The sequence below is a fragment of the Brienomyrus brachyistius genome, chromosome 6, assembly GCF_023856365.1.
Source record: "Brienomyrus brachyistius isolate T26 chromosome 6, BBRACH_0.4, whole genome shotgun sequence".
Taxonomy (NCBI): Eukaryota; Metazoa; Chordata; class Actinopteri; order Osteoglossiformes; family Mormyridae; genus Brienomyrus; species Brienomyrus brachyistius.
Genome location: NC_064538.1, coordinates 23,555,318 through 23,582,676, shown reverse-complemented (window position 1 = coordinate 23,582,676; position 27,359 = coordinate 23,555,318). Strand labels below are relative to the sequence as shown.

Genomic DNA, 27,359 nt, shown 5'->3' with positions numbered 1-27,359 from the left:
GTTTTAAATGTTTTTTCTGTTCTAGGTACATGTAGTGGACCGCTCTTTGTATTTGAAGTGAATTAAATGAATGTGGATAGCTGCTAGATTCTTAAACTCGGGATGGTCCTGAAGCTGGAGTGCATCAAGACTTCAGCGTGATGTATCATTTCTAAAATAAAGGACCTGAACGTAATAGTTCCCCTGTCTTTTGTCTTTCAGGTTGATCATCTGGCCCTATGGCCTGCACCATCTCTAATCCAGACCAGATCAATGGTTGCAACATGAGAGCACAACTTCAGATCAATGGTGTGTATCCATGTAAAATTTCCAAATAATCAAGGAATTTCAAAAATGTGTTTATTTGTTGTTTATTCATTTCCAAAGTCCAGTCAAATAATTGGTTATTTTCTTGTGGAAGGTTCAAGTAATCTGTAAGTGGTTGGAGAACTTATTATAAGCACGGTTTGAGGGTGTCTAGATGTGTTTGCAGCATATATTTTGAAACTCACTGCATTATCTGATTTTAAAAGGTATCATCCATGTTGAGACTAGTTCACTAAATTCAGCAAAAAGAAAAAAAAACAATGCATTTTATCATACCAGCTGTTTTTCCCATCCAAACAGTGTTGTCAGCCAAGCTGAAAGAAAACAAAAAGAACTGGTTTGGTCCTAGTCCTTATGTGGAAGTTGCAGTGGACGGCCAGTGCAAAAAGACAGAGAAATGCAACAAAACCCACAACCCCAAGTGGAACCAAACGCTCACTGTGTAAGGGCCATTGCGCACCTCCAACATGACAGTCTGCTCTTGTGATGAGCGGAATCGGCATTATGTCAGGGTGGTGAGGTTCCCCTTGCTCATCCTCCCCTTCATTTACTATCTTTTATAGTTAGTCTGAGCAGTTTAAAGGTCACTGGCCTTTCTGCTGTCTTCAGTGGCTTTATTCTACACAGTATGTACTTGGTTAATGTTTTTAAATATTCCCTGAACACAGAATACATACAGTTTTGAGATCACTGACTCTATCTCGTTTTTAAAACTCTCCAGATGCATGTGGAGTTATATGAGCCATAAAAATGAGCAAATCTGTAAGACAATATGGAAATAATTGTTGAGTAAGAAAGTAAAATAAATACAAATAAAAATAATAAGAAAATAAATGCTTTCTTATTGCTTTTCCCCTGTTGCTTTTACTTTTTCTCAAATGGCCAAGTTGTCAATTGCCTGACTTTGGATGGACCTTCCAGTCCAGGCTAACTAGTCAGTAGGGGGTATGGAAGGAAAACATTTCCTCCCATACCTTGACTTTATCAAAAAAAAGTCAAACCCAAATATGGATAAGGTAAATTCTTCTTCATAAGCAGAATAGCAGAATAATGACAGCGATAGCATGCTCCATATTCCTTGGTGCCAACACACCGGACAAGGAGAGTGCATTTTTTATATACTCCTTCAGCACTCCCTTACAAGGTCTTCTATAACAGGATTGGTTATCATATGGCATGACCAGTGCTTGATTTCCTCATCCTCTCATGATCTTTTGCCTTTCTTCATTCTGTATATGTATATATGACCACCTAATCTACTATTTGATTACCTAATCTACTGTTACACATTTATTATACTAACATTATACTATTACGCTTATGACATTATACGTTTAAATGCTTTTCATTAGAAAGCTCAAACTATCACAAGCAAGAGTCTTCCCTCCCGGATTCTCATACCCCTGTCTGCTGCCTGTCTAGCTACTAGATGTGTCCTGCCTTTCCTGCTGATTTGACTGTTCCCTCTAACCATGCCAGATCAGCATGTCCTCCACTGGGGTGCATATCCACCCGTCCACTTCTTGCCTTAAACTGAACAACAATCCCACAATGCACCCAACCCCACCGATCTTTAAATTTTTCTTCCGCAGTCGTATGCACGTTATGTCACAATGGGTGAATTATACTCTGGTTACACCCACCGAATAGCAAAAAGACTGTGGCAGCATTAGCACTCGGCTTAAATGCTACAAAAATGACCCTGTTGTGTCCAGCTGCATTTAATTTAACCAATTTGTTTATTTTGCAATTTCCCCAACTAAACTCAGTTATGTTGCAGCATGTTTTGCCCCTCAGTCTGTCTGAGGAGGCATGTTTCCTCAGCGGGAAGGTCCACCCAAAGCTAGCTGACTGTCAGCTTAGCCCTTAAGAAATAAAAAGCAATACAGAAAAAAGAATCAAAAAACATTGATTTCTTTGATTTTTACTTGAATTTATTTAACTTTCTTACTCAACATTTTTTTTTCATTATTCTTTTAAATTGCACCAAAATTGAAGCAACTCGGCATCTTGGTCTTGGATGACATTTAACTTTCTGAACGTGATAACTCATCATGATGCATCTTATTACCATTTTACAAAAAACATTATATAGATGAGGGTCTATATCTGATTTAATTTTGAGACAAACTGTAACAAAATTCAAGCAACAGCACTAGGGTGGGATGGAGGAAGGAAGGATGAAAGGAATGAAAAAAGGGTGACTGGCAAAGACACTCAATCTTGTGAACTGGATCTTTTTCAAACTTGTAAAGATTTTTTGGAGAGGTGAGGAAAGTGTGTGGGGAGGGGAGATTGTGGGGGTTGTGGGAAGGTCTAGAATTAAATGGGGGGGGGTGATGGGGCCAGCCCAGGAATACATTGTCAGAATGACACCATCTAGTTATAAAATGATGAAGCTTATATTTTAGACTGATTTATGTAACATGAGACCTGAACTTCCGTTGCATGATATTTTGTTATTTTTTCCTCAAATTAAATATTAAATATCAGTTTGAAAGTTCAATCCTTTCAGTTTATTAATAACAGAATTTATTTATTCTTTTTACTCTCATTATGAATACAGTTATATTGGTGTGCCGTATTATTGTAACACTCAGAATTGTATTGCACCGTTTGCCTTGCACCAAGCCTTTTTAATTATCTTGCCATTACCTTGTTATGCAGAATTGTCACGCCTTTCAGTAAATTGGTCTTCCGCGTGTGGAGTCATCACACTCTGAAGTCGGACATTCTGTTGGGAGTAGCCATATTGGAAGTTAGGGAGACCCTAAAATCTAATGACATGAAAAGTAAGTGCTGTACCTGCGCAATTCTTTACATGTGTGTGAGCCTTGCACTGATCCCTGCTGTCTTTCTGTGGCCACATATGTTTCAATAGAAAAAACAACAAAGTCTTCTGGACACACTTTAGTAAGGCATATTTTACAAACACACTGAAGACTGGTACAAATGAATTAAAGTTCCAGTCAGTATTCAGCGCTCACAGAGATGAAAGATGGGCTTTTCCCTATATCCCCCAGATTTGTGGGGTGCTCAGCAATCCCATGTCTTTGGCATTTCAGTCTCGGAGGTCATGCAGACGTTGCAGCTCAGTGCTGAGGGGGACCAGTCTGACGTGGTCGGGGACCTGTCCGTGTGCCTTAATGGAATGGAGGTCGACCCAGAAATGTTTGCCTCTGCTGAGGTGAACTTCTCCAGTGAGTGGTCTTCCAAATGTACAGATATCAGTGAGTGTCAGGGATGTGCACTATTCAGAAATGAATTGAGATTGGCCCTGAAATTCCAGTTCAGATTGTGAATATTGAATTGAATTTGAACTGACTGCAGTGCCTAATCGAAGAAACATCCCCAACTGTTTTCCGACAAGGAAAGTGAAACTATTCTGTCATCTTTTACCAAAGCTTCACATGATGTCACCGTATTCCTGAGTCAACCCTGTTTAACAGAGGAAATTAAACGAGCTTTCCTGAGCTAGCCCAAATTGTCTGCAAATATCTTGCTATACTAGCTTTCTGTGCACCTGTTGAGAGAATCTTCAGTGTAGTTGGATAATTTGCAGGCCAGAATCTTGCAGTCTAAATGATAAAATATTGAAGATCTTTTTCTGGTTAAATGCAACAATATAGAACAATGAGTCTTGTATGTTACAGTACAGCATAATTGGATTTGCCATGACATTTTGCTTTTTGTTATACTGAAGGACAAAACTAATTGTTCTACATAAAAGAAAATAATTAGGAGCAACTACATGAATGAAAACAGTGCTTGAAGTGGTGAATAACAGGTGCTGGCACATCCCTTGGTATTCAGTTATTCAGACAACCCACAGACACTCATAAGGAGAACAACTGCAGTCCTGAGTTAAATATGTGCCTATGGAAAAATACTTAGGCCTATACAAGCTAAATGTACATTGACAGAATAGGCTAAAAGTAGGGTGACCAGATAATCTATGTCAGCTTGAACAGGATTTGTAAACTACCATTTCAATTAAAAGGAGCTCAATTAAAAGGATTTCTCTTAAGCACTTAGTTCTTGCTGTGTGCTGAATGGTCAGTTTCCTACAACTATGCATGTGTCATTAACATTAATGCAAAAAAGCTGGAATAGTCATTCAATCAAGGAAACAAACCAGTGAAAGCAAAAGAACTGAACTATTTAGTCAAACATATGGGCCTTTCAGTTTTTAAGTAGTTTGTAAAAGCTTAAGTAGCTCAGTCTCCTCCCTGACATGGATCTTCTGGTCACCATATTACCACCATATGCCACCTATCCATCCATCCATTTTCTAAACCGCTTATCCTACTGGGTCGCGGGGGGTCCGGAGCCTATCCCGGAAGCAATGGGCACGAGGCAAGGAACAACCCAGGATGGGGGGCCAGCCCATCGCAGGGCACACTCGCACACCATTCACTCACGCATGCACACCTACGGGCAATTTAGCAACCCATACGCCACCTACTATCTAGAAAATGTGTATAATAATAATAATTATAATAATAATTAATACTACTATTAATAATGTTTTGGAATAAATGACATTTCTGTGGTGTGTAATTTCATTAATTTTCCTTTTTAACTGAAATGAATTAAATTCTTCCTTTCTGTCCAAATCAAATCCCAGGTCATGAATGGAACGGGGTGCAATTCATAATTTCTGAATTTTGCACAACCCTGGTTAGTGTTTCCCCTAGTCGTGAATCGGCTATTAAATATGAGAGGCTCTCTCACTCGCAACATCTTCCAATCTTCATATATAATATGAAACAACATGTAATTATCTTTACATACATTTTTGACACTCATGGTTCTGTGTGTCACAGGTGAAGTCCTCAATGGAGACTCTGGAAATAATGGGGAATGTGGTGCAAGGTACAGTTACTTCTTGCTTCATTGTTATGATGTTTCCCACTTTAACTGATGGTTACTGTAGAAGCCCACATTATTGTATATTGTTTTGGGACCAGTGTACTGCCGCAGACACTTTCTTGTTGGCATGAGAACACAAAACATTTTTTAGATCTTCCTTTCACATGAATTTTGTGTAGGGGAAGGCCTGGAACTGATTTAATTTTTAGACAAATCGCACAAAAATTTAAGCAACACAACTCGGTAGTAGCGAAAGGAAGGGTGACTGCAGAAGTCATTTCTGATTTTGGTATCTGGAGTATTTTTCGTGAGTTTTATTAACTTCACAAAACAACATTCTGTGGGCAATTTAATTTGAAGATACAGCTTGTGGAAGTTTTATGAGGGCAGAAGGAAATATGACTCGTTCAGAGAGATAATCAGATTGTAGAAGAGGTGGGTCCAAGACATCTGAAGATACTCCTCTCTCCAGGCCCCTCAAATGGGTGAATATCCTAGCAAGGTATTAACAAGAACCTCCTGGGTTTACATGGGTTGGTCTGTTACACTTCTTTTTGGCTCACTGGGATGTGTTGGATGATTTTGGTTATATCATATCATTAGGTTATAAGATGACTACCCCGAGTTATTTCATATGATATTTCACATGATTGCCTGTAATTCTTTCTGAAATTTAGTTTTTTTGTGGCATTTCTGCTGGTTAAAAATCAACTTGTCTGCTCTTTAACAGCAGGGCGAGGCGAGATGACTCTCCCTCTGTTGACAGCATGGAGGACAAGGGTACCCCCAATGGACGATCGGTGAATGGTACTCCTTCCCCCTCACTGTCAGCCGGGAGGACCAGGCTACTACGGCCCCCTAGGCCTTCGCGTCCACCTCCTCCTACCCCACGGAGACCGGCCTCTCTTCCAGGTTTTACTGCACTTCATGTATTCCTTATTTGGCCCCCTCACAGTTGTACTTCTCTTGTTGTATTCCCCAGTCTTCATGGAATACGTATGGTTTTAGCACTGGTTCACCACTGCCACCACCACAGTAGACATTTTGCTATGTGAGGCAGTAATTCCAAAACTGTTTGGCAGATCTTTTTCAAACCTTGTGATCTCTTATTCCAAAATTGAAACAGCACCACATAGTGATAGCCAAAAAAAGGACAGTTTTTACACTTAATCCCATCAAGACATTAATTTAAGAAGTTTCTGATGGACTTGTTTAAACATTACAGAGGCATTGTGTGGGTTCTGACCTGGAACTGATAAAATTTTGAGACAGGCAGCCCCAAAATTGAGGTGACGTTGCTTAGAGGCAGCAAAGAGAAGGGTGAAAGCAGACAAGGTTTGTCCTTGTGAATGTGATAAGTCAAAAAGTATTTGATGGATCTTATTATTGCCTCATAAAAACATTATATGGATGAAGATCTACAACTAGGCCCACATTTATCAAACTTTGCATACATTTTATTGTGAAAGTAGTACCCATGAACGGAAAAAAATGTGTGTGCATGTGTATGATAAATGAAGCCCCTGGTTTCATTTTATGCCACACTGCCCCAAAAATGAAGCAGCAGCGCTGTGTGGCAGCAATTGAAGGAAACGGCTGCTGTATAGGACACTTGGTTGTAGGAACGAAGTAACTTCAAGAGTATTATATGGATAATTTTCAAACTTTGGAGGCACACTGATGGAATGACAAACTGGAAGTGATCGAATTGAGACAGGTCGCCCCAAAACTGAAACAGCTACATAGTGATGGTTTAGGTTAGAAATGTTCTTTCCAAAATGCTTGGATATGGGGTTTGTATAAGTGAAATAAAAGGGAAAAAAAATAAACCCAACTACAATTGTCCAAGAAAAGCCACAATTATTCTGAGATGTGCCCTGGATGTTTTCAGAACCTGATTGTGCCTCTTTCCTCTACTCTAAGCAGATAATTAACTGTAAATATTTAAGTATACTGTAACATACTGTATTTATTTATACTGTATATATTTTAAATAAAAAAATGTAAATAAAATACATGACAATTTCAAACATGGACATTAAAACATACACAAAGGAATACAACGAACCACTTAATTATTTATTTGCAAATTGTTGTGATATGTTAAACAAGAACTTGTATAACAAGAACTAAACATTCAGGTAAAAACACATACTATATGTTAACTTTAAAAGTGTTCCATCCATCCATCCTTCCATCCATTTTCTAAACCGCTTATCCTACTGGGTCGCGGGGGGTCCGGAGTCTATTCCGGAAGCAATGGGCACAAGGCAGGGAACAACCCAGCATGGGGGACCAGCCCATCGCAGGGCACACTCACACACCATTCACTCACACATGCACACCTACAGGCAATTTAGCAACTCCAATTAGCCTCAGCATGTTTTTGGACTGTGGGGGAAAACCGGAGACCCAGAGGAAACCCCACGACGACATGGGGAGAACATGCAAACTCCACACACATGTAACCCAGGCAGATACTCAAACCTAGGTCCCAGAGGTGTGAGGCAACAGTGCTAACCACTGCACCACCATGCCGCCCTGTGTTCCATGCAATACTTCTAGAAATTGTAGAAGTTGGTGAGTGTGGACAGACCAAATGACAGGACAAATTCTAGTTTTATTATGAAAATATTTAGGAGAATTTGATTTATGCCAAACTTTCTCATCAATATAACTATAAGCCTTTAAGTATAGTACAATGATTCAGTACAGCTTACACAGTCTGTTTTTTCCAGAACCCCTTATTCGTTTGTGTCCAGTGGTCTTTTCTAAAATGTCACCTTTTGTTGTCGTTTCCAACAGCCTTTTCCAGTGAGGCTGCCACTGCTGCTACTTCAGAGGCACCTGCCCAGGGCTCCAGCAGCAGTTTGGCGTCTTACGACCCCCGACAGGCAGTTGGTGCCCCAGCTGTTTCGAAAATATCCAACTTTAGCATCACTCCCCTGCCACCTGGGTATGAACATCTGCAAAAGTCTCCTTGACCTCCAGCTGCACAGTTTGTAGGATACTGCTTATGTTATCTGTATAATCTGCAAAGCTTTCACAGACCAAACCAGGATATGCATTTCAGTGCAACATGTGGCATCATGTATATTGTTGACTGCAATTTATACAACTCAGTAAAAATGTTTTTCAAGTATTCCTTACTATTTTATTAGTAACTGGTCTGCCTGCATTGTCGTTTTTTTATAGCTTAGTTTCTTTCTTTTGTCTAATGAAATTAGTTTTACCAGTTGTCTCTAGGTGTCATTTTTAATGAAGATATTCATGTTTGGTGCTCTCAAAGGTACAACAGCAGTAGTCTTTCTGAGTGCCCTATAGCAGGGACATAATATTTGAACTAAATAACTTTTGGTAAACTGGTTCTCCTGCCTAGGTGACTAGGTACTGCAGTTGCCCAATGACTATTATGATATCAGGGGATAATCAGAATGGCTTTTCTTTGAGAATAACAACATCTCTTGGCTGAAGCGGCCAAAATGATTTCCTTTGAAATTGTACTTCAGCTGGTTAATAGTTGTTACACATCAGTTGCAAGATTTTTTTACAAATAAGCTTTGATAATCATTTGTTTCTTTGTCAACTATGCATTGTGGTAAGAAGGAAAACTGTCTTTCAGGATTTTTTATGGTCCTAAAATGGAGTGATGACCCAATCCGCTTGGTTTATTCTGATCGACTAGCTAATTTTCGTGTTGATTCGATTTTGCCGTTGTGAAGGTGGGAGCAGCGAGTGGACCAGAATGGCCGTACGTATTTCGTGGATCACATAGAGAAGAGGACGTCTTGGGAAAGGCCAGAACCTCTGCCCCAGGGGTAATGTCTCTTCACTTCTCACATTCTCTACCAAAAAATTAATACTTATAGTGGGAGCAGCTGGGCTTTTTTTCTAAGGCAGGTGAGTTGTCTGCTTCGTTAAAAATCATTAGAATATTGTGTGATATTTTAAATGAAGAAAAGCATACTAACGCCATACGTGTCATACATAACAAAAGAGTGAGGCCACCCGTCCTCCTTATCAGCAAAACCACTCATTCTTCACAATGACTGTCTTTCATTTTCCCTGCCTGTTCTGTTTTCTGACATTGCAGCTGGGAGCGCCGTGTGGACTCAACGGGCAAGATATACTTTGTGGATCATATCACCAGGACCACCACCTGGCAGCGCCCTACGGTCGAGACGATGCGCAACTATGAGCAGTGGCAGCACAGACAGAGCCAGCTTCGCGGAGCCATGCAACAGTTCAACCAGAGGTTCATAATTGGGGTGAGATGCTTCTGTTAAGATAGACAGGAGCCTTTGTACACTGCTATAGTGACCTTGTGCAGAGTAGCAGTAAATGGAAGGCTGCTAGTTAGGGTGTACTCACAGTCGTTTGCGATCTTTCCATACCGTACCCAGATTCAGTTGGAGATCATCAAATCAGTCCACTAACTATCCTGTTGTCTAAATGAAGCAATAAAATAATCTTGAGCAGCAAGGGCGAAAAATTAATGAATAAAGTAACTTATGTTAAGAATTAGGTAGAATTGTTGTCCCTTTTGAAAAACAGTAAACGGTCATGGAGTCCCTTCTAGGAATGCTTTGACTATTTGTTTTGGATCTGTGTGTGTGTGTGTGTATATATACATATACACACACACACACACACGTGCCATTCAGCAGAGTTGTTTAAGTGATGAGTTTTTGCTGCTCTGCTCACGTGCACACCGACTCTCCAGCTGCATCTTATGAGAAGAAGTCCCAGTGTCCCCTGTATGTTGAGGTCTAATTTCAGTCTCACTCTCTGTGCCATAGCTTCAAGACCCAGCGCAAAACAAGGAGTTTGATCCCTTGGGAACTCTGCCACAAGGATGGGGTAAAGTGCTCCTTAGATGGCTGCTCCCAGTGGGCTTGTGGGATGGGTAGATCTGGAGGCTTCCTGCCACCATGTATAATGGTCATGTCATATGGGCCATTTATGAACTGAATTTCATTCTTAACATTGAAACCTGGGCTGGTTTTTGTACTTCTTTTAGTAACAGAACTTTGAGTTTTATTATTTTCCCAATACCAAAAAAATCTAAATATGACTTCAGGAAAGCCATAAAATTAACAATTCAACTGTAGATCCAAAATAAAGTGATACAGTATTACCACACAGATAATACCCAGAATAAGTGGATGGGATTAAGTGGCATCACAGGTTATAAATCAAACCCACGACTGACAGAGCACTCTGCTGTCACTCCCCCAGCCCAGCAGATCCCATCAGCCCACTGTGAACTTCCATTGTCTGCATCCAGAACTGATGTGTGTGAAGTTTTCCAAAAGAATAATTCTCATATGGCTTCTGGCCTTGATGCCAGCCCAGGCTGTGTCATGAAAATATGCACTGAACAGCCTGCAGTTGTTTTTACGGACATATTCAGTCTCACGGTTCAGTTTGTGATCCCTTCCTGTTTCAAGGTGACCACAAGAATACCTCTTCGTAAAAAGGAATTATCTGATTCAGCTGTCTGAACCATTCTTGTTGCAGTCACTATGAAGTTCTTAGAGTGGCTACTCAACGCACATATCTCCTCTTCGCTGCCCAAAGTCCAGGATCCAATACAATTTGCATATTTATTGTGGGCGAACCCTCCCCCTACTCGGCTAAATTTATTGTGCAGGAATTTTATCATGTAACGTATTAGTGGTGACACATGAAAGAACAGGGAGAGCTGATGAACTTATTTACATTAAGACAAGTCAGAAAAAGTGCTGCTGGGGCACAGGATAAAAAGTCTGACTACACTTGGCCTCAACCTGTCTGTCTATCTGTCTGTCTGTCTGGTATGTCTGTCTGGTGTGTGTGTGTGTGTGTCTGAGTGTGTGAGGGTTTGCTTTGATAACATTTGAGGACCAAATTGTCCCCAAAACCTGAAATTTCCCTACTTTTGGGGGCATCTTTTGAGGTCCCCATTTGGATAACCTCAGTGTTATAAAAATCTGTGAATGCAATCAAAAAAGTAAAAATGCCAAAAGTCTTGTATTTTGGTTGATTACTTATGGTAAGATGTCATGATTGTGATTATGTTTTTTCCCATAGAAATGAATGGACGGTCCCCATTTAGATAGGAAGACCAACTTGTATGTGTGTGTGTCCACAAGGGGAAAATAAATTTTATAAAAATCTGTCACTGAAAAAACGCCAAAAGTCTTGTACTTTGTTTGGATAGTTATGGTTAAGGGCTAAGTAGGGTTAAGGTTGTCACAGTTGGTATTGGGGTTATACCCATAGAAATGAATGGACAGCCTTCACAAAGATATGAATACAATTGTGTGTGTATCTCTAAAAAGCAGTGTAATTAAGCATGTTTAACTGTTTAGAATGTAAATTCTGTCTTCAGGCAAGATAGTCACATAAAGTCACAAAAAGCTGTTTTCCAGTATTCCGTGTTTTGTGAGCAAGGGATTGGTGTACTCAAAGGGGGCTTTCAAGTTTTTAATTTAATTATCGTCTATGTATTCATCATTATATTTTTAATTTCTTTTTATAATGTAACAGAGAAAAGAACAGACTCTAGTGGCAGAGTGTATTTCGTTAACCATGAAATACGGACGACCCAGTGGGAGGACCCGCGAAACCAGAGGTAAGGGTTGATGCTTCACTGCTCATTTGAAAAGGCACGTGCTTCCAGATAATGATGGCCAGTTCAGCCCTTAGGCACTTGGGTGTTGTTTTTGCTGTTGTGTAGCGTGGTGAATGAGAAACCACTGCCTGAAGGTTGGGAGATGAGATTCACGGTAGATGGGATTCCTTACTTTGTTGACCACAACCGGAGAACAACCACCTACATTGATCCCCGATCTGGAAAGTCATCCCTGTAAGTGCCCCCCCTCAATTTGCTATTCTTAAATGCTCTTATCTGTCAGTCTTAATTGGGGGAATTCATTTTCATCTATATGGTCGCTATGACAACAGTGTCTTCTATCACCTGTTGTGATATAGTGAATATGACTGACTGAAGGTCAGTTTTCCGAGGTGGATAATTTCATAATTTTACCAGGGTGTGCTGGGTGAACTGGCAGAAGAATTACATGCAAATGTACTTTTCTAGAATGCGGATGTAAACAAAGTGTAACCTTAACTTGCTCTTCCAGAATAACTAGTTATGTATGCTGGGGATGAACATTCTGCCAACATTGTTGGAATTTTTTTGGTGTGAAGAGAGAAGCTGCATATCATTATGGTCACTGCACTTCACCTGTTCGGAACGAAAGCACAACAAACAACTGACTGGCCTCTGCATTTTCATTTAATTAAGCTTTGAAAACAGTCTGAGGTGTGGATTAGTGCTTACCAAATCCTCATTTAAAGCAGGCAACAACTTGCATAAATATTTGACAAATCTTATAATTAACTGGTAGCCTGTGTGTATCTTGATTGCAGACATTAAAAGATTGTGTTACGATAACATTACATTAGGGGTTTCTTTAGCTGATGTAATCATAAATTGTATGACATTTACACACTTATTATTTGAATGAATTTAGTTGGATATTTCATTTTAGGATTTAAAAAAAATTCCAATTCTTTGTGTCTTACAGTGAAAATGGACCTCAGATCACCTATGTCAGAGACTTCAAAGCCAAAGTCCAGTATTTCAGATTCTGGTGTCAGGTCGGTATCAGTGTCTCACAATGTGAAAATGTCTCTGTCAGGATGTCTGACAGAATCACATGATAGAAGCAGTAGGAAACCAATTTTCGTTACAATGTTTCCTCTTGGCAGGGCGGCATGGTGGTGCAGTGGTTAGCACTGTGGCCTCACACCTCTGGGACCCAGGTTCGAGTTTCCGCCTGGGTTACATGTGTGTGGAGTTTGCATGTTCTCCCCATGTCGTCGTGGGGTTTCCTCCGGGTTCTCCGGTTTTCCCCCACAGTCCAAAAACATGCTGAGGCTAATTTGAGTTGCTAAATTGTCCATAGGTGTGCATGTGTGAGTGAATGGTGTGTGAGTGTACCCTGCGATGGGCTGGTCCCCCATGCTGGGTTGTTCCCTGCCTCGTGCCCATTGCATCCGGGATAGGCTCCGGACCCCCCGCGACTCAGTAGGATAAGCGGTTTGGAAAATGGATGGATGTTTCCTCTTGGCATTACAAAATGAAGAAAACAAGAGGAAGGGTTCACACAAGAAAATAAGGTTACAAAGAAATTCAGACTGATTACTTAACAGATACAGAAAACTTACTTTAGCAACTATATTTAAAAAAAAAAAAAAACGTTATCAACAGCATTCAGAATGTGTGCAGCATTTCTTCATTCATAGTCACACATAAATTATGTCATTTCATAATACCAGACGTACAAGACCTGCAAATTAATTCACACCATATACATGCAGTCATGTATGTATAATTGCAGGCTGGCATAGCTCCAAGTTGGCGGGGGTGTCGTATCATTGCTATTGCTTATTATTTAACATCACTTACATTGGTTCCTGTGACATTACCGGTCATTTGAATTACATAAGCTGCAAAGTTAGAAGTACAGTCTGTAATCCCCAAAACACACACCAGGTAGCGCTTCCTTGATTAAAAATCACCATTGTTACTCGCTTTAGATGTTTTTGGGCTTCCTGTTCTAAAGCATGAGAAGCGAGGATGAGCTGCAGCAATTGTTGTTAGTCATCAAATTTTTTTTTGTGCAGGCTGGTATAGCATCAGAGTGTGATCGTCCTGTAGCATTGTTTTTCTAGAAAAAATTACAATAAATATAAAGTCATGCTTGAAGAAATGGGGGCATGGGTACCCTACTAACCAGCCGTTCAGTAAATGCAGTCTAACTTCTTCAGCCTTAAATCACCTAGCCTCTGCCCAGTACTGTAGCTTTAGAAATCATGGCACACAGTCTGCATCACTAAATACAAAACCTCTTTACAAGTGACTAGTCAAACAAAGAAGGTACGCCATTTGTCTCGCTGGTCAGGCTTTTTGAACTCTTGTGAAATATAATGAGTGTATTCTGAAACATGCACTGCCAAATTATTGTAGCTTTAATGTACTGATGCCTTAGCTACTGGGCAGGTAAAACAAAACGGAACATTTAACATCCGCTTAATGTAAAAATGCATTAAGATGTAGTAGTTTGTTTTAAAATGCTCAGTTGTGAAAACGTAATGCTGTTAGGACATAGTGGTATGAAAATGTTTTGATGATAATACAGATTGTGAAAAGGGCTTGTTTTATACACCATCTAATTATCTGTCCAGTCTTTTGTGATGAATACTATGATTGTTGTGATCATGTTTTTATCTTTTGTTTCTGGCTACAGCAACTGGTCATGCCTCAGCACATAAAGATCAATGTCTCACGAAAGACCTTGTTTGAGGACTCGTTCCAGCAGGTCAGCAAACGTTTGCTTTGGGTGTGGACATTACTTTTAGAATTGTTTGGATATGCCTATTGTAATCCAGTGCCTTTTAGTCACTATATTTATTGCTTTAATTTTTAATTAGGTCTCCCTTGCTTCTGGTGTGTCTGTAGACTGTGCTGTTCTTTGTATTGTTTTTTTCAGTTATTTTAATTGATATTTGGCATGACTGTGGTTCTGATGTTGCTTTAGATTATGAGCTTCAATGCACATGATCTCCGCCGGCGAGTGTGGATAATATTCCCAGGAGAAGAAGGCTTGGACTATGGAGGTGTAGCAAGGCAAGTTTATTGACATTGTGCCTGGATGGGGAAGGCACATTGTCTATGTGACGAACTGGCACTGACCGATCATACGAAAATTAAAGTAGCACCATATTTTAGGAACTAAAATGGCAGCTTCAGACACTTGATCCCTTTAGTGTGACTACTCAAAAACTATTTGATGCATCTTTTTCAACCTTCTGCACGTCTTACCCCTTCTGAGACAGCGCCCTGGTACAGTCTTTCAACAAGACAACACCCGTCCACACATGGCACGTGTGTTGACATGAACTGCCTGTGTCATGTTGAGGTCCTCCCGTGGCCAGTCAGGTTCCTTGATCTTCCCCCAATCGAACATGGGTGGGATCAGCCCGGCCATTAACTCAGACCCATTGTCCGTTTGATCTGATATTATAATAATAGCCATGTAGTCACATGAACTTTCACCACTCCATCTGGGTGCTTAACTGTTTTTTTTGTCATTGACTGTGTGTGTGTGTGTGTGTGTGTGTGTGTGTGTGTGTGTGTGTGTGTGTGTGTGTGTGTGTGTGTGTGTGTGTGTGTGTAATTTTAAAGTTGTTTTTGTATGCATTTTTTTATTTTTCTTTAATAATAAGATGGTAACAAGATACTGTCTCAGCGGATAAGTATATTATCCATTGCAATTTCAAATTTATGTATAAATGCCCTTTCGAATGCTATTTAAGTGAATGTTCAGATGCTGTCAGTGATAAGGAATCTGTCTGTCTGTACAGGGAATGGTTTTTTCTTCTTTCCCACGAAGTGCTGAACCCCATGTACTGCCTCTTTGAGTACGCTGGGAAGGATAACTACTGCCTGCAGATCAACCCTGCCTCATCCATCAACCCTGACCACCTCAAGTACTTCAAGTTCATCGGGCGCTTCATTGCCATGGTAATGAAATGGTTAATTACTACTCTAGAGTAATGAGAGTGATGCATTAGCGTAATGAGTTAGATTACCTGCTAGCTATAGTGCTTGCTGTTGTTACATTTATATTCTTCTTGACAAGTTTTTATCTTCCTTTTCCTCAGGCTTTGTTCCATGGGAAGTTTATTGATACAGGTTTCTCCTTGCCTTTCTACAAGCGCATTCTGAACAAGCCTTTGAGTCTGAAAGATCTGGAATCCATTGATCCAGAGTTCTACAATTCCCTCATCTGGATTAAGTGAGCAGTCACTTAAAATTGGGCCTTGCTACATTAATACATATGTCATTATGTCAATTACTACAATTTTCACCTATTACTGTTACAGAGCATTTACTTTTTGTCCAACTTTTACTTTTGTCTGAGTGCCAGATTTTTGTTTTGTTTTTGTTTTCACACAAATATCTATTTTCAACATAGTATTCAACAAACCATACTAAGCTGTTAGGAAACACGGTAACAAATTTAAAGGAATATAAGAAAAAAAGGAAAGAGCATAAAAAATAATGTGGTTTGAGTTTTGTATTTTAAATTGTGCTTTTGAAACAAGCTTCTAGGACAGTTTTAAACATTACATGCAACCCACAGATAACTAATCCATAGAAATGTATCAAGTCCCCCGAAGAGCCAAAACATTATGACCACTCCCTAGTGAAGCAAGTAATATTAATAAATATAAAACTCATAAAACTAAATAAATAGTGCATGTCAATGTCTGGGTATATTGGGCAGTAAGCTAACTTTTGGTAGTCATAGTTGACATGCAGAAGATTTGGACAGGGATAAAGATTTGAATGGCTCTGACAAGGACCATATCATTTTGGCCAGACGACCGGCTCAGAGCATCTCTGAAATGGCAGGAGTTGTGCAGTGCTCACGGTCAGCAGTGGTATCTACTGAGAGTTGTCTGAGGGGGGAAAAAACCATGATCCACCATCAGGGTGTCAACTTTATTCACGTCATATGGGGGTGGTCATAGTCTTTTCGCTCATTGGTATATATTCTATTTTTACCACTTGCAGTAATTTGGTTGTCCTTGTAACAGAATATTGAAAGATCCAGTTGGCAGTTATGCTAATGCATACATACATACTTACAAATATGTAAATACTTGGTGACATCTGCTGTATATTCTTCAGGGTAAAATTTTGCACAAAGCAAAAGTATCAATTTTTCCAGTTGTTTGTGCCAATGACTGTCCTTTTACTTTTTTTCTTAAGATTTTTTACCTTTGACTCTATGTTTTCAGTAATTTCAGTTTTGGAAATGCAGTTCTCTGCATGTAGTGTGACTATTTACGTATGCTAGTTTATTTATAAAGTTTTTTTTATTATATTGCCAGAGAGAACAACATTGAAGAGTGTGGCCTGGAAATGTCCTTCTCTGTGGATAAAGAAATCCTGGGTGAAATTACAACACATGACCTGAAACCTGATGGCGCCAACATTGTTGTCACAGAGGAAAATAAAGAGGAATATATCAGGTAGGTGGCAGTGACTGACCTAAAACAAACATAGGGTGAAGACTGTGACAAGTTATTGTAAGTAGAGGAGTGTCTGTATATACGAATTGTGTTTAGCAGATGCTGCAGTTACCTAAACAGATTGCAGAGTTGAAATTTCTCTCAGGATTGTTGGATTTTTCCTTAATGAATCTTTTACTTTGATTTTATGACCGTTTCAGTTTGGATTTCTTTCTAGGCTTGTGGCAGAGTGGAGGTTGTCCAGAGGTGTAGAGGAGCAGACTCAAGCTTTCTTTGAGGGCTTCAATGAAGTTCTGCCTCAGCAGTACTTGCAGTACTTTGATGCAAAGGAATTGGAGGTATGGTACTGGATCCTGGCAAAACAGCCTTTGGTGACTAAGATTTATCAATGCTGGCAATTCTGGTCCTAGAATCCCTATGGTTCTGGCTTTGTACCCTTGATTAAGTTTTCTTTAACTGATTTTTTTTCCAGCTTGAATCATCATGAGTGAAGTATGTTCATAAAAATAAAAACTGTCTTTATTAATGATTGTGAGGTGGGCTAGTTTCTTATTGATTAGGACTGTAGATTCTCATCGTCAGCTCTGTATGCGCTCCTCTAGATTAGGTGCCTGAAAATTGTCCATGGTATATTATTATGTATGAGTCTTTGCCCTGCAATGAACAGAGATCTCATCCAGGGTGTCCCCTGACTTCTTTACTTTTCTTATTGTATTCTCCTGCCTTTGAGGAACACATATGGTCTTCCACCACCACTGCCAGAGACACTGTTATGCAAGCCAATAACTCACGAACTAAATTACTATATTATATACTAAATCATATGGATGAAGATCTAAAATGGTTTAAATTTTGAGATTGAAGCAGTGCCACATAGCTTTGTCACTTGATCTTGTTAACACAATAACTTTATAACTGTTTGATGGATCTTTTTCAAACTGTGCGGAGGATGAAAATGTACACATAAAAATATGCACTTAATCAGATCCGAAACTGTAGAGTGCAGCCAAGAGTGAAAATGGAGCCTGCAGCCACCATCTTTTATATACTTTTTCTGGGGGGTCTTTGTACAGGGGAGTAACTTAAAAAATGTGGGATGTGAGATGTTTTTCTGAATATTGTACAATAAAGTTCATTGATTGTTGGTCGCTACGTAGCTTCTCCGTTAGGCAAATTCTATCTGTTGCAGTGCAGTAGCCAGTCAGTAAAAGGTATCATGGCAAACTCCCTAAAATTTATTGCGGGAGAATTTCATCGTGTCACTTTTATAAAGATACTGGAAGAGGTAGGCTTGTAATATTTTCTTTAAACTGTTTCATTCAGCGAAATTTGTCACGCAAAGTGTTCAGTAGTTGCCTGATAAATGGCATTATCATGCACTTGGACATATACGTTGCGAGGAAAACTTGGTCTGAGTATGTCTGAAATGGAGAGCAATTAACCATGTTCAACCTTTCAGTTCTCTGTAAGTTAAAGAACCATGTTAAAAATATTTTCATTTGTAAATATTCTTGTTGATTGTAACTAATCCATGTATATACTGTAAATAACAGTATTCATTTTTTGTTCTTTATTTGCATCCATCCCACATATTGCTCGACAGCCCTTTTCATGTAGTCCAACTGTTAGAGCATTGCATGAACAAAGAAGAGTTCACGAGTTCAAATCCCACAAAAACATGCAAAAGTTATACCTCTACGCTCTACTGCAAGTCTTTGGATAAAAGCATGATTTAAATGTAAAAGAATTACATGTACATCAAATTGAAAATACATCCATGCCCGCTCCAGACCTCCGTATAGTTGCCATAGATTTCAGCCTCACAAAGAGCTACAGTGGATAAACAGTGTTACAAGTTTAACATGTTTGACTTAGTAGGAATCCTCTGCCTCGTTTAACAGCTCAAACAAGGTTAAGTAACAGCCTATTTGGAATGAAATACAGAAAAATACATTGGAGCTATATGACCAGGTTAGGACTTTCTCTACAGTATTGTGTATCCGCTCCGGTTGCTTTCCTGTTTGTGACTGCAGCTAAGCCATTTGACATTCCACTGAGTCTTCGCCCCACTCAACTCCTTATATAATTCACACAATTACGAAAATATCGTCTTCTCTGCACTCCAGTGTTTCTTAATCATGGTCACGGACAAGGTTTCTGGCTAAACGAGAAATCCAGCTCCGTGATACAGATCACAGAAGTAGAAACCTTGTGTTTTTCCAAGCCAGTGGTACTAACCCAGCCTCCTACAGGTCATGCTGTGTGGGATGCAAGAGATTGACCTGGTTGACTGGCAGAGGAACACCATCTACCGTCACTATGTTCGAAACAGCAAACAGATCATGTGGTTCTGGCAGGTAGGTTCTGAACACTCTTTCATGATCTCATTATCTGGTTCTGGTCAGTGTGGGAAATTCTGCAAGTAGCTGTTTTTATTATGTTACTGGTGTTGCTGTTGTACATTTCTAACTTGATTTGTAGTATTTGGGACCTTTGGTTTCATAACCGTGATTTAGTGGCATGTCACTGTATTGCCCATAATGTATGTCTGTATGTGTTGGTGTTTGCTTGTATGACCTCTGTGCTCCCCGTGATCCTGACCAGGATAAATGCTTAGAAGATGGATGTATGGACAGATATTGCATTTGCAGAGAAAATTGATCGATTGTGAAAATAGAGAATGGCTCAAAACATGATGGAAGTTACCACAGGCTGTAAACTAAGCATCATAAAGAGTCATGTTGTGTGGCTCGCCTGACTGGTAATGGTTCACTGACAGGTTGGTCATCTTTCCCCCACAGTTCATTAAGGAGATTGACAACGAGAAGCGCATGAGACTGCTGCAGTTTGTCAGTGGCACTTGCCGTCTTCCTGTCGGGGGTTTTGCCGACCTCATGGGTGAGTGGTATACAAAAAGAAGTAGAGTTGAAGAAGTTCTTGAAGAAAATAAAGAAATTATAATAGGAATTCATCCTTTAATTATGTTGCTAGTAATGACTGAAATACTAATAACTCAATTACAAAAAATCCTCAGTGCAAATTCTTTGCTTCTAAGCTTCTTTTAATCCATACGACTGTACTGCTCAGTGATCACCAGGTATCACACGGAGGAAGATTATTACTGCTGCACAATGTGCTTACGCTGCATTATATAGCAGAGCGGTAGAAAAAACAGAGTAATGACACACTTATAGGGACCTATTGTGTGGGGAAAAAAAAATTGGAGAACTTCCAGGTCATGAGGATGGTGAATAGTTCCAAACGCTGACATTCAGGACATAGAATCATATTAATTTTCATTCTTTACGAAGTACTTAAAAAAAATAAAATAAAACATTAATACATTAGCTGTCATTAATATATAAAATATTATCAATGCTCTCAAGTTTCATCAAAACTTTGAAGTGGGATTGCATTAGGGGTGAAAGGTCTATCTCATGGTCAATAAGACCAGAGACTTGAGAACCCTGCCTATTGCATTCATCAGATCTTGCTCTTCCACCTTTTCTGCACTCCATCTGTCTGCACATCCATGTAATAACGTGTAATAGCAGCTATGCGGGCTAACGTTCCCATTTCACTGATGATTTTGTCAATTACTATTGACAAATGGTACTGCTACATATTAAGTCATTCTGGTTATCAACGGCTTCATGATTACTACATGAATAATACATCTATTTGTGGCTTGACTTTTAAACATAGCCTATATATGCTGGGTCACTAAAAGTTTGAAGTATGTAATAATGTTTCCTGAAAGTCCCATGTACACAAGGGTTAAAGTGTTTTTTTTTTTATAAAAAAAAAAAAAAAATATATATATATATATATATATATATATATATATATATACATAAATGCACTAAAAGGGTTTAGGTCTTTTGACGGATATTGTATGCAGTTTAACCATTAAATATGTTTCTAAAAAGGAAACCAGTGAATAGTTCGTTTTAAGAGACCTGTCTTTTTCCACTTTTGAATAGCTATTGCTCTTTAATAAGACAAGTATTTCTCAATCAGTTGAATAATCAATAGAATACTTGGTTACTAAAATAATTGATAGCTGCAGTCCTAATCCCCATAAAGATAAGTACAAATGTGTGTGGGCATGTGAATTAAAAAAATATTTTTACTCTTTTCCATTATGTGTGTGTGTTTGGTTACTGAATAAACTATCAAAACACTTGGATAAATCCATCCATGTTCCAACCGCTTATGCCATACAGGTAGGTCTGCTACAACCTAGTCTGAGGAAATGACATTGAAATGCTGGTTATGATGCTGATTATTAAGAGCATTTCATACTTCACTTTCCGCATGCTGTTATGATCTGCGCACAGGGTGAGTGACATAAATTTCATCAGGAAGTGTCCGGCAGACTGTGCATGTGTAGATGGACATCATGCTCCTCAGTGCATGTCAGCTGCGCACGTGCAAGTAAAATCGACAAGGTATTTCCAGTAGGCAGCAGCACTGATTTTCACAGGACAGAGATCAAGAAAGAAAGAGTAGAAGAAAAAATTCTATTTAAATTTATAGTGAACAGCTATATGAGGAGGTGGAGAAGTACCCTTATATGTAATTTTTTGTATCGTCTAGCAGGGTTATGATAGTTTTATATATTCAAATGTATTGATAGTATTTAATATAACCATTATATATATTTGTTTTTATTTTGATACTGTATTGAAATCTATATTTCAGTTTAGTGTCAGTTAGTTACTGGAGGGGCGGTGCAGTGGTTAGCACTGTTGCCTGACACCTCTGGGCCTGGTGTTCGTGCACATTTGCATGTGCTCCCTGTATCATTGTGGGGGTTTTCCTCCGGGTTCTCAAGTTTTCCTCCACAATCCAAAAATGTGCTAAGGTGAATTGCAGTTACCAAATTGTGAATGCGATATGCCCAGCGATGGGTTGGAGCCCCATCCTGGGTTGTTCCCTGGCTCCAGACCCCCACATATAGGACATGCAGAAGCAGAAAATGGATGAATGGATGGTTACTGCAATAGCTTTGTTGGTTTCAGTTTAGTTTTTATTTCATGGGCACATTAACGTTTATTTTTATGTCATTTTTCCTGTCAGTTTTAATGACATTAGTTGAGGCACCTCTTTAGGAATTAATACTTAAAATGTACTGATAACATATAGGCCTTCTGAATTTCTAACGTGCAACATCTGCAAGCCCACTTAGAACATTTTAAAGTGCACTCGGATTAAAAAATCGGTATGGAACAGTTGAATATTTGCACTATTTACTTATGATTTGTTGTGAAGTATGTACTTTGACAGTACATATTGAGGCTGGGACACTTAACATGTTATGATTTTTAAATAATACTATGATATTTATTTAATCATATTAATATGTGCAGTATTTTGATTCCCAAATGGGAGAATAGTATGAGCAAAGATTATTAAGAGACCTATAATATTTCTTTTTCTTTATGGAAAAACAATTAGGTCATGTTTAGGAGTTTAGGTCATGACTTTGCATAAGATCCCAGAATTCAAAGCTAAAAACAGGACATTCACTTGTATGTACGTTTCACTACAAAGCAATCAAGCAGTCAATCTGGCAATTGAATTTCTGTGATTATATGTACATATATGCCATTAATCGCCAAAGTGTGTGATTTAAAGAAATAATCATTTAACATTCCTATTTGTAATACAATGTTCTCTCATGTCTTATTGCCATCTGTGTATCTGACTTTTTTTTTTTAAATCATTGAAATTCAGCTTGTTCTGCTTTCAAATAGCTTTTGTATTTACTGGAATGAATCTATACATCACTAGTAAAGCCGTTAAACAAATTAAATTGAATTATGGGTCATTCTCTGGAACCTGAGAAATTTTCTGAAAATAAACAAACAAGCAAACAAATAAATAAATGGATAGATGGATAAATAGATAATGTTACAATGAAAAAGTATTTTTTTGTGTAGAGCAATTGACATTACCTTTTACTTTCTTAAAAAAACAAAACGTTTTAGGTTTATTAACACGTCATTTGTTGCTTTCATGATTTTTTAAAACTATTTCCTCCAAATTGCTAGCCAAAACTCAAAACTACATAAAATGTTTTTAAATATTTCAACTTCATTCCATGTAACCCACAATAAACAATTAATTTGCATGATAAGCTGTATATGTTTGGTTAGTCTTCTCTGCAACTCTTGTGCTGGATTTGATAAAATACTTCTGGGTATTACAGAAATATATGGTAATATAACAAAACCGATTAGACCAGAGGTGAAATTGGTAAAGTTGTATAATTTGAGTTTGTCTTCATTTGATGTTACGTTAATGACTTCATGGGAATGGCCTGTATACTTGCCTTTATGTTAAATCTGCATTTATTTAGGAACTCTGTGTGTAAATACTTATGATTGTAAGTTTTTTAATGTTCATTTAATTGCGATTAATCACTGAAAAATGAGATCGAAAAAAATTATCGATTCATAGCTCTAGTTTTAATATAATCAAATATTAAATTTTGCTATTTGTATCCATTTCATTTTAACCATCATTCCCCAGTTTAAATGGACTTTCTTTGTTCATTTACATTAAGCCCAAACTACCTTAAATCTGGCAAATTGTCTGGCTAAGTAAGAATCTCTGCTTCCTGATCTGTGCCCCTGTTGTTATAATACCATGTAACCTTGTTTCTTTTCGTTTAGGGAGTAACGGACCCCAGAAATTTTGCATTGAGAAAGTTGGAAAAGAGAACTGGCTGCCAAGGAGTCACACTTGGTAAGTTGGTATTGGGACCATGCAGGTCATTTGATATTTATTGGAGTTTCATGTTTTGAGCAATATATACCACAGATATCCTCCGGTTAATTACATTGTTTTATCTTTTTACCCCTCAGTTTAATCTCATGTAGTTCCATACACTGTACTAAAACAGTATTTCTGCTTTTTCAGCTTCAATCGATTGGATTTGCCTCCTTACAAAAGCTATGAACAGTTGAAAGACAAACTGTTGTTTGCCATTGAAGAGACAGAAGGCTTTGGACAGGAGTAACATCGTCCTATGACTTCGCATGGTGTTGCCGCAGTCCAGGGTGGAGGAATTTGGCATATCTTGACCTGTACTTCTCTGGGGCACATGGTTTGCCATTTGGTGGAGGAACGTGCCCACTTAGGAGATCGCCCTGGGTTCCCTTCCCTGCAGTGCTCCCTCTAACCTGCTGTGCTCCCCCTTCCTGTATTTGCTCTTCCTTTCTGGTAGGTGGTGGGTGGTTCCCAGTGTGCAGTAGAGCCTTTCTCAAACAGATAAATGCAGACTGCACCAAAGTGTGAAATTATTATATTAATATATGTTTATTGTGTTGGAAGCAGTGCCTGAAACCTTTCATTTACCACTAGGGGAGGAAAAAGCACTTTATATATCTGATTGAAAAGTTTAGCGTGAAAATCTGTCCAATACAACATATTCTAGAAAAAGAAAAGCAGTCTATGAAAATGTTTATTTTATTTTCTTCAGATTCCTGTGTCAACCATTAATTTACAGCTTTCTTGTTTCCAACTAAGATCAATCATCAAAAATATGAGAATTGTATGTTCTCACATATCAAAGATTGGAAGCCAGCATGGTGCTTTACAGTTGCTCTTATAAAATATTTTTGTGGCCACTAGAAAAACCAAAGCTGGAAGACAGTGGGGCTGAACTGCTGCATTTCAGAGATCCTTGCTGATGTAACCATGTTGGCTTTTAATATGCTCGCAGTCGTGCTCCTGTTTGGTCAAGCTGTTCATCTTTCAGGCGCATCTTCAGCTGTTAGGGATACACTGGCACCAAAATGCTCCTGCTCCAGGATTCTCATGAATTCATCAGATTTTTACATGTAATATAAACCGATGCAGAGCCTGCTTACATCGCTATAAATGTAGGATAAGCTGCTGCAGGTACCATGGCCCTAGTTTTATAGGGCTTTAGTATAAAATTTTCACTATACGTCTTATTTTTGTATGTTGCTTGTTTGGGGAAAATTATGTGTAGAACACTGTGCTGACTCCTGTTCCGGGTTATTAATCTAAGCTACTGTATTGATCAAAAGAACTGTTTTCAAGATTTGAAATCCACAAGCTGAGCACTGCCTTTTTGCCAGATTTCTCTTTGCACTTTTGAAGTCAGCGGAGTGCCATGCCCCAAGATGCTAAGCATCAGGAGACTCATGGCATTATGGTGGCCTCGGAGCCTCTCTGAAATGTACGCTATGACCCTACCAGATCTGTTTGGTAGTGGCTCACAAATCTGGTGGGTATGCTATTAGAACAGCCAAAAAAATAAACAAAAATTAAGATCACAAAGACAGTGTAGATCCATGTACTGCTCAGTAGGATTACAATTTGGAATGAAAAAATTAATACAGAATGTTTATTTTTTTCATTAGTATGCAGGAACACACTGTCTTTTGTATAAAACAGCTATCATTAGAGAACATATTTTCATTTAGGGTGTCTAATATACAGAAGCTTAGTTTGGAATCGGTCTAAATCCTCTGGTCTGTCTTTTTACTGAATGTATTCCGAATAAATTTGCAAGAGTTATAGAAATTGTGAATGGATAATATGGTCTTTGACCTCCACAATGGAAGGTGGTGGATGTGACTCAGGTTGGACCCACATTTTGTCTCATGTTCAGGATGACAGAAGCACATTATCTACTGTAGTCACCACATGGATTATTGCACTTGGATTTTTTATCTTGTCTAACAATATGAAACAACTAAACCTATTGTTTCTGTTAAATACTACTGGAAGACTAGCAGATCATATATCGAGTCCATGACCCTAAATTGCATAATTGCCGGGCTGGATGGTTTGATTGTATAAACGTACTAACACTGGCCTTTGCAATATAATGTCTTAAGTGACCAAACACTAGAGGTGAAGAGGTATTTTTGTATGTGAGCCTAATAATTCATACTACTAAAAATATTCCTCCAATCTCAATAGGCAACAGGTTTCTTTATACATAATTGTACTACTGAATCTTAATTCTTTCCATTTTAGCCTTGAGTAAATGAAAATATCTGAAGGTATCAATACAATTTTAACAAATGCACTTTAAATATAAAAAAGGTTATTTTCCTTTCTTTATTTGGGAACGAAACCAAAAATCTAGACCCCATAACTGTTTTAGGCTTAATGCAAATTCTTTGTAAAGGGCCTATTGACAACCTAGCAGTTCTGAAACCTACTTAATTTCCTCACATTGTTCAAACATTTTACATCAAATGTTAATTTAATCCTTATAATATGGTGAGAAAATAGATTTCAGGGAAGGGGTATGTATGTGTGCTGTATTCTAGTAAAAACTTTTTCTGTTTGAACCTGTTTGTTTCTTTTACAACTTCAATAGCACTAGTATTCATAACCTCCATTTATTGAATTGATATTGTAAATTGTATACTTTTAAAAATGTTGTTAAAATGATTTTGGTCATGGGGCTAAATTCTTTTTTGAAGAATCTGCATATCTGTATAACGAATTACTTTGAAGATTTTTAAAGTCATTTAGCAATTAAAGAAATAAACTGAGAAAAGTTTGAATTGTGTACTCTCTTTTAAAACCTGCACTGGTTGCAGTTGTAATGTCCATCCATCCATCCATCCATCCATTCATTCATTTTCTGTAACTGCTTGTCCTGCTCAGGGTCGTGGGGAGTCCAAAGCCTGTCCCGGAGGCCACAGGTGCAACAACCCAGGACGGGGGGGCAACCCATTGCAGGGCACATTTACACACCATTCACTCACACAGGCTATTTGGTAACTCCAAATGACCTCAGCATGTTGTTGGATTGTGGGGGAACCGGAGGGAGCCTCTTGACGACATAGGGAGAACATGCAAACTCCACACACATGTGGAGCTATGGCTGGAGACTCAAACCCTGCTGGTCCCAGAGGGGTGAGGCAATAATACTAACCACTGTGCCGCCCCCCAGTTTTAATAGCAACTGCATGATTAGTTTGACATTTTATTGGTAGCATTTCTATGCTGTAGAAGTGCTAAAGTAATGTATACTAGTCAATTTAAATGGTCATGCTTGACCCTAATCATCTGTGACTGAAGTTGTATAA

At 38.7% G+C, this 27,359-nt stretch overlaps 1 protein-coding gene across 2 annotated transcripts in view; it reads left to right on the top strand.

Annotated features, from left to right (window-relative positions):
• Positions 1-26,827, top strand: part of LOC125745310 (E3 ubiquitin-protein ligase Itchy-like) — a 41,638-nt gene extending 14,811 nt beyond the window's left edge. For both annotated transcript variants that reach the window (XM_049018018.1, XM_049018019.1), the window contains 23 exons: positions 202-288; positions 607-748; positions 2,974-3,098; positions 3,372-3,506; positions 5,133-5,181; positions 5,909-6,090; positions 7,984-8,134; positions 8,901-8,996; positions 9,272-9,446; positions 9,978-10,038; positions 11,710-11,794; positions 11,900-12,028; positions 12,753-12,825; positions 14,478-14,549; positions 14,769-14,857; positions 15,595-15,754; positions 15,895-16,028; positions 17,131-17,271; positions 17,489-17,609; positions 19,524-19,628; positions 20,073-20,169; positions 23,952-24,024; positions 24,199-26,827. In XM_049018018.1, coding sequence (XP_048873975.1) covers positions 219-288; positions 607-748; positions 2,974-3,098; positions 3,372-3,506; positions 5,133-5,181; positions 5,909-6,090; positions 7,984-8,134; positions 8,901-8,996; positions 9,272-9,446; positions 9,978-10,038; positions 11,710-11,794; positions 11,900-12,028; positions 12,753-12,825; positions 14,478-14,549; positions 14,769-14,857; positions 15,595-15,754; positions 15,895-16,028; positions 17,131-17,271; positions 17,489-17,609; positions 19,524-19,628; positions 20,073-20,169; positions 23,952-24,024; positions 24,199-24,298 — 2,565 coding nt within the window. In that variant the 5' untranslated portion in view covers positions 202-218 and the 3' untranslated portion in view covers positions 24,299-26,827. The remainder of the gene's footprint in view (positions 1-201; positions 289-606; positions 749-2,973; positions 3,099-3,371; positions 3,507-5,132; positions 5,182-5,908; positions 6,091-7,983; positions 8,135-8,900; positions 8,997-9,271; positions 9,447-9,977; positions 10,039-11,709; positions 11,795-11,899; positions 12,029-12,752; positions 12,826-14,477; positions 14,550-14,768; positions 14,858-15,594; positions 15,755-15,894; positions 16,029-17,130; positions 17,272-17,488; positions 17,610-19,523; positions 19,629-20,072; positions 20,170-23,951; positions 24,025-24,198) is intronic.
• Positions 26,828-27,359: the final 532 nt, after the last annotated feature.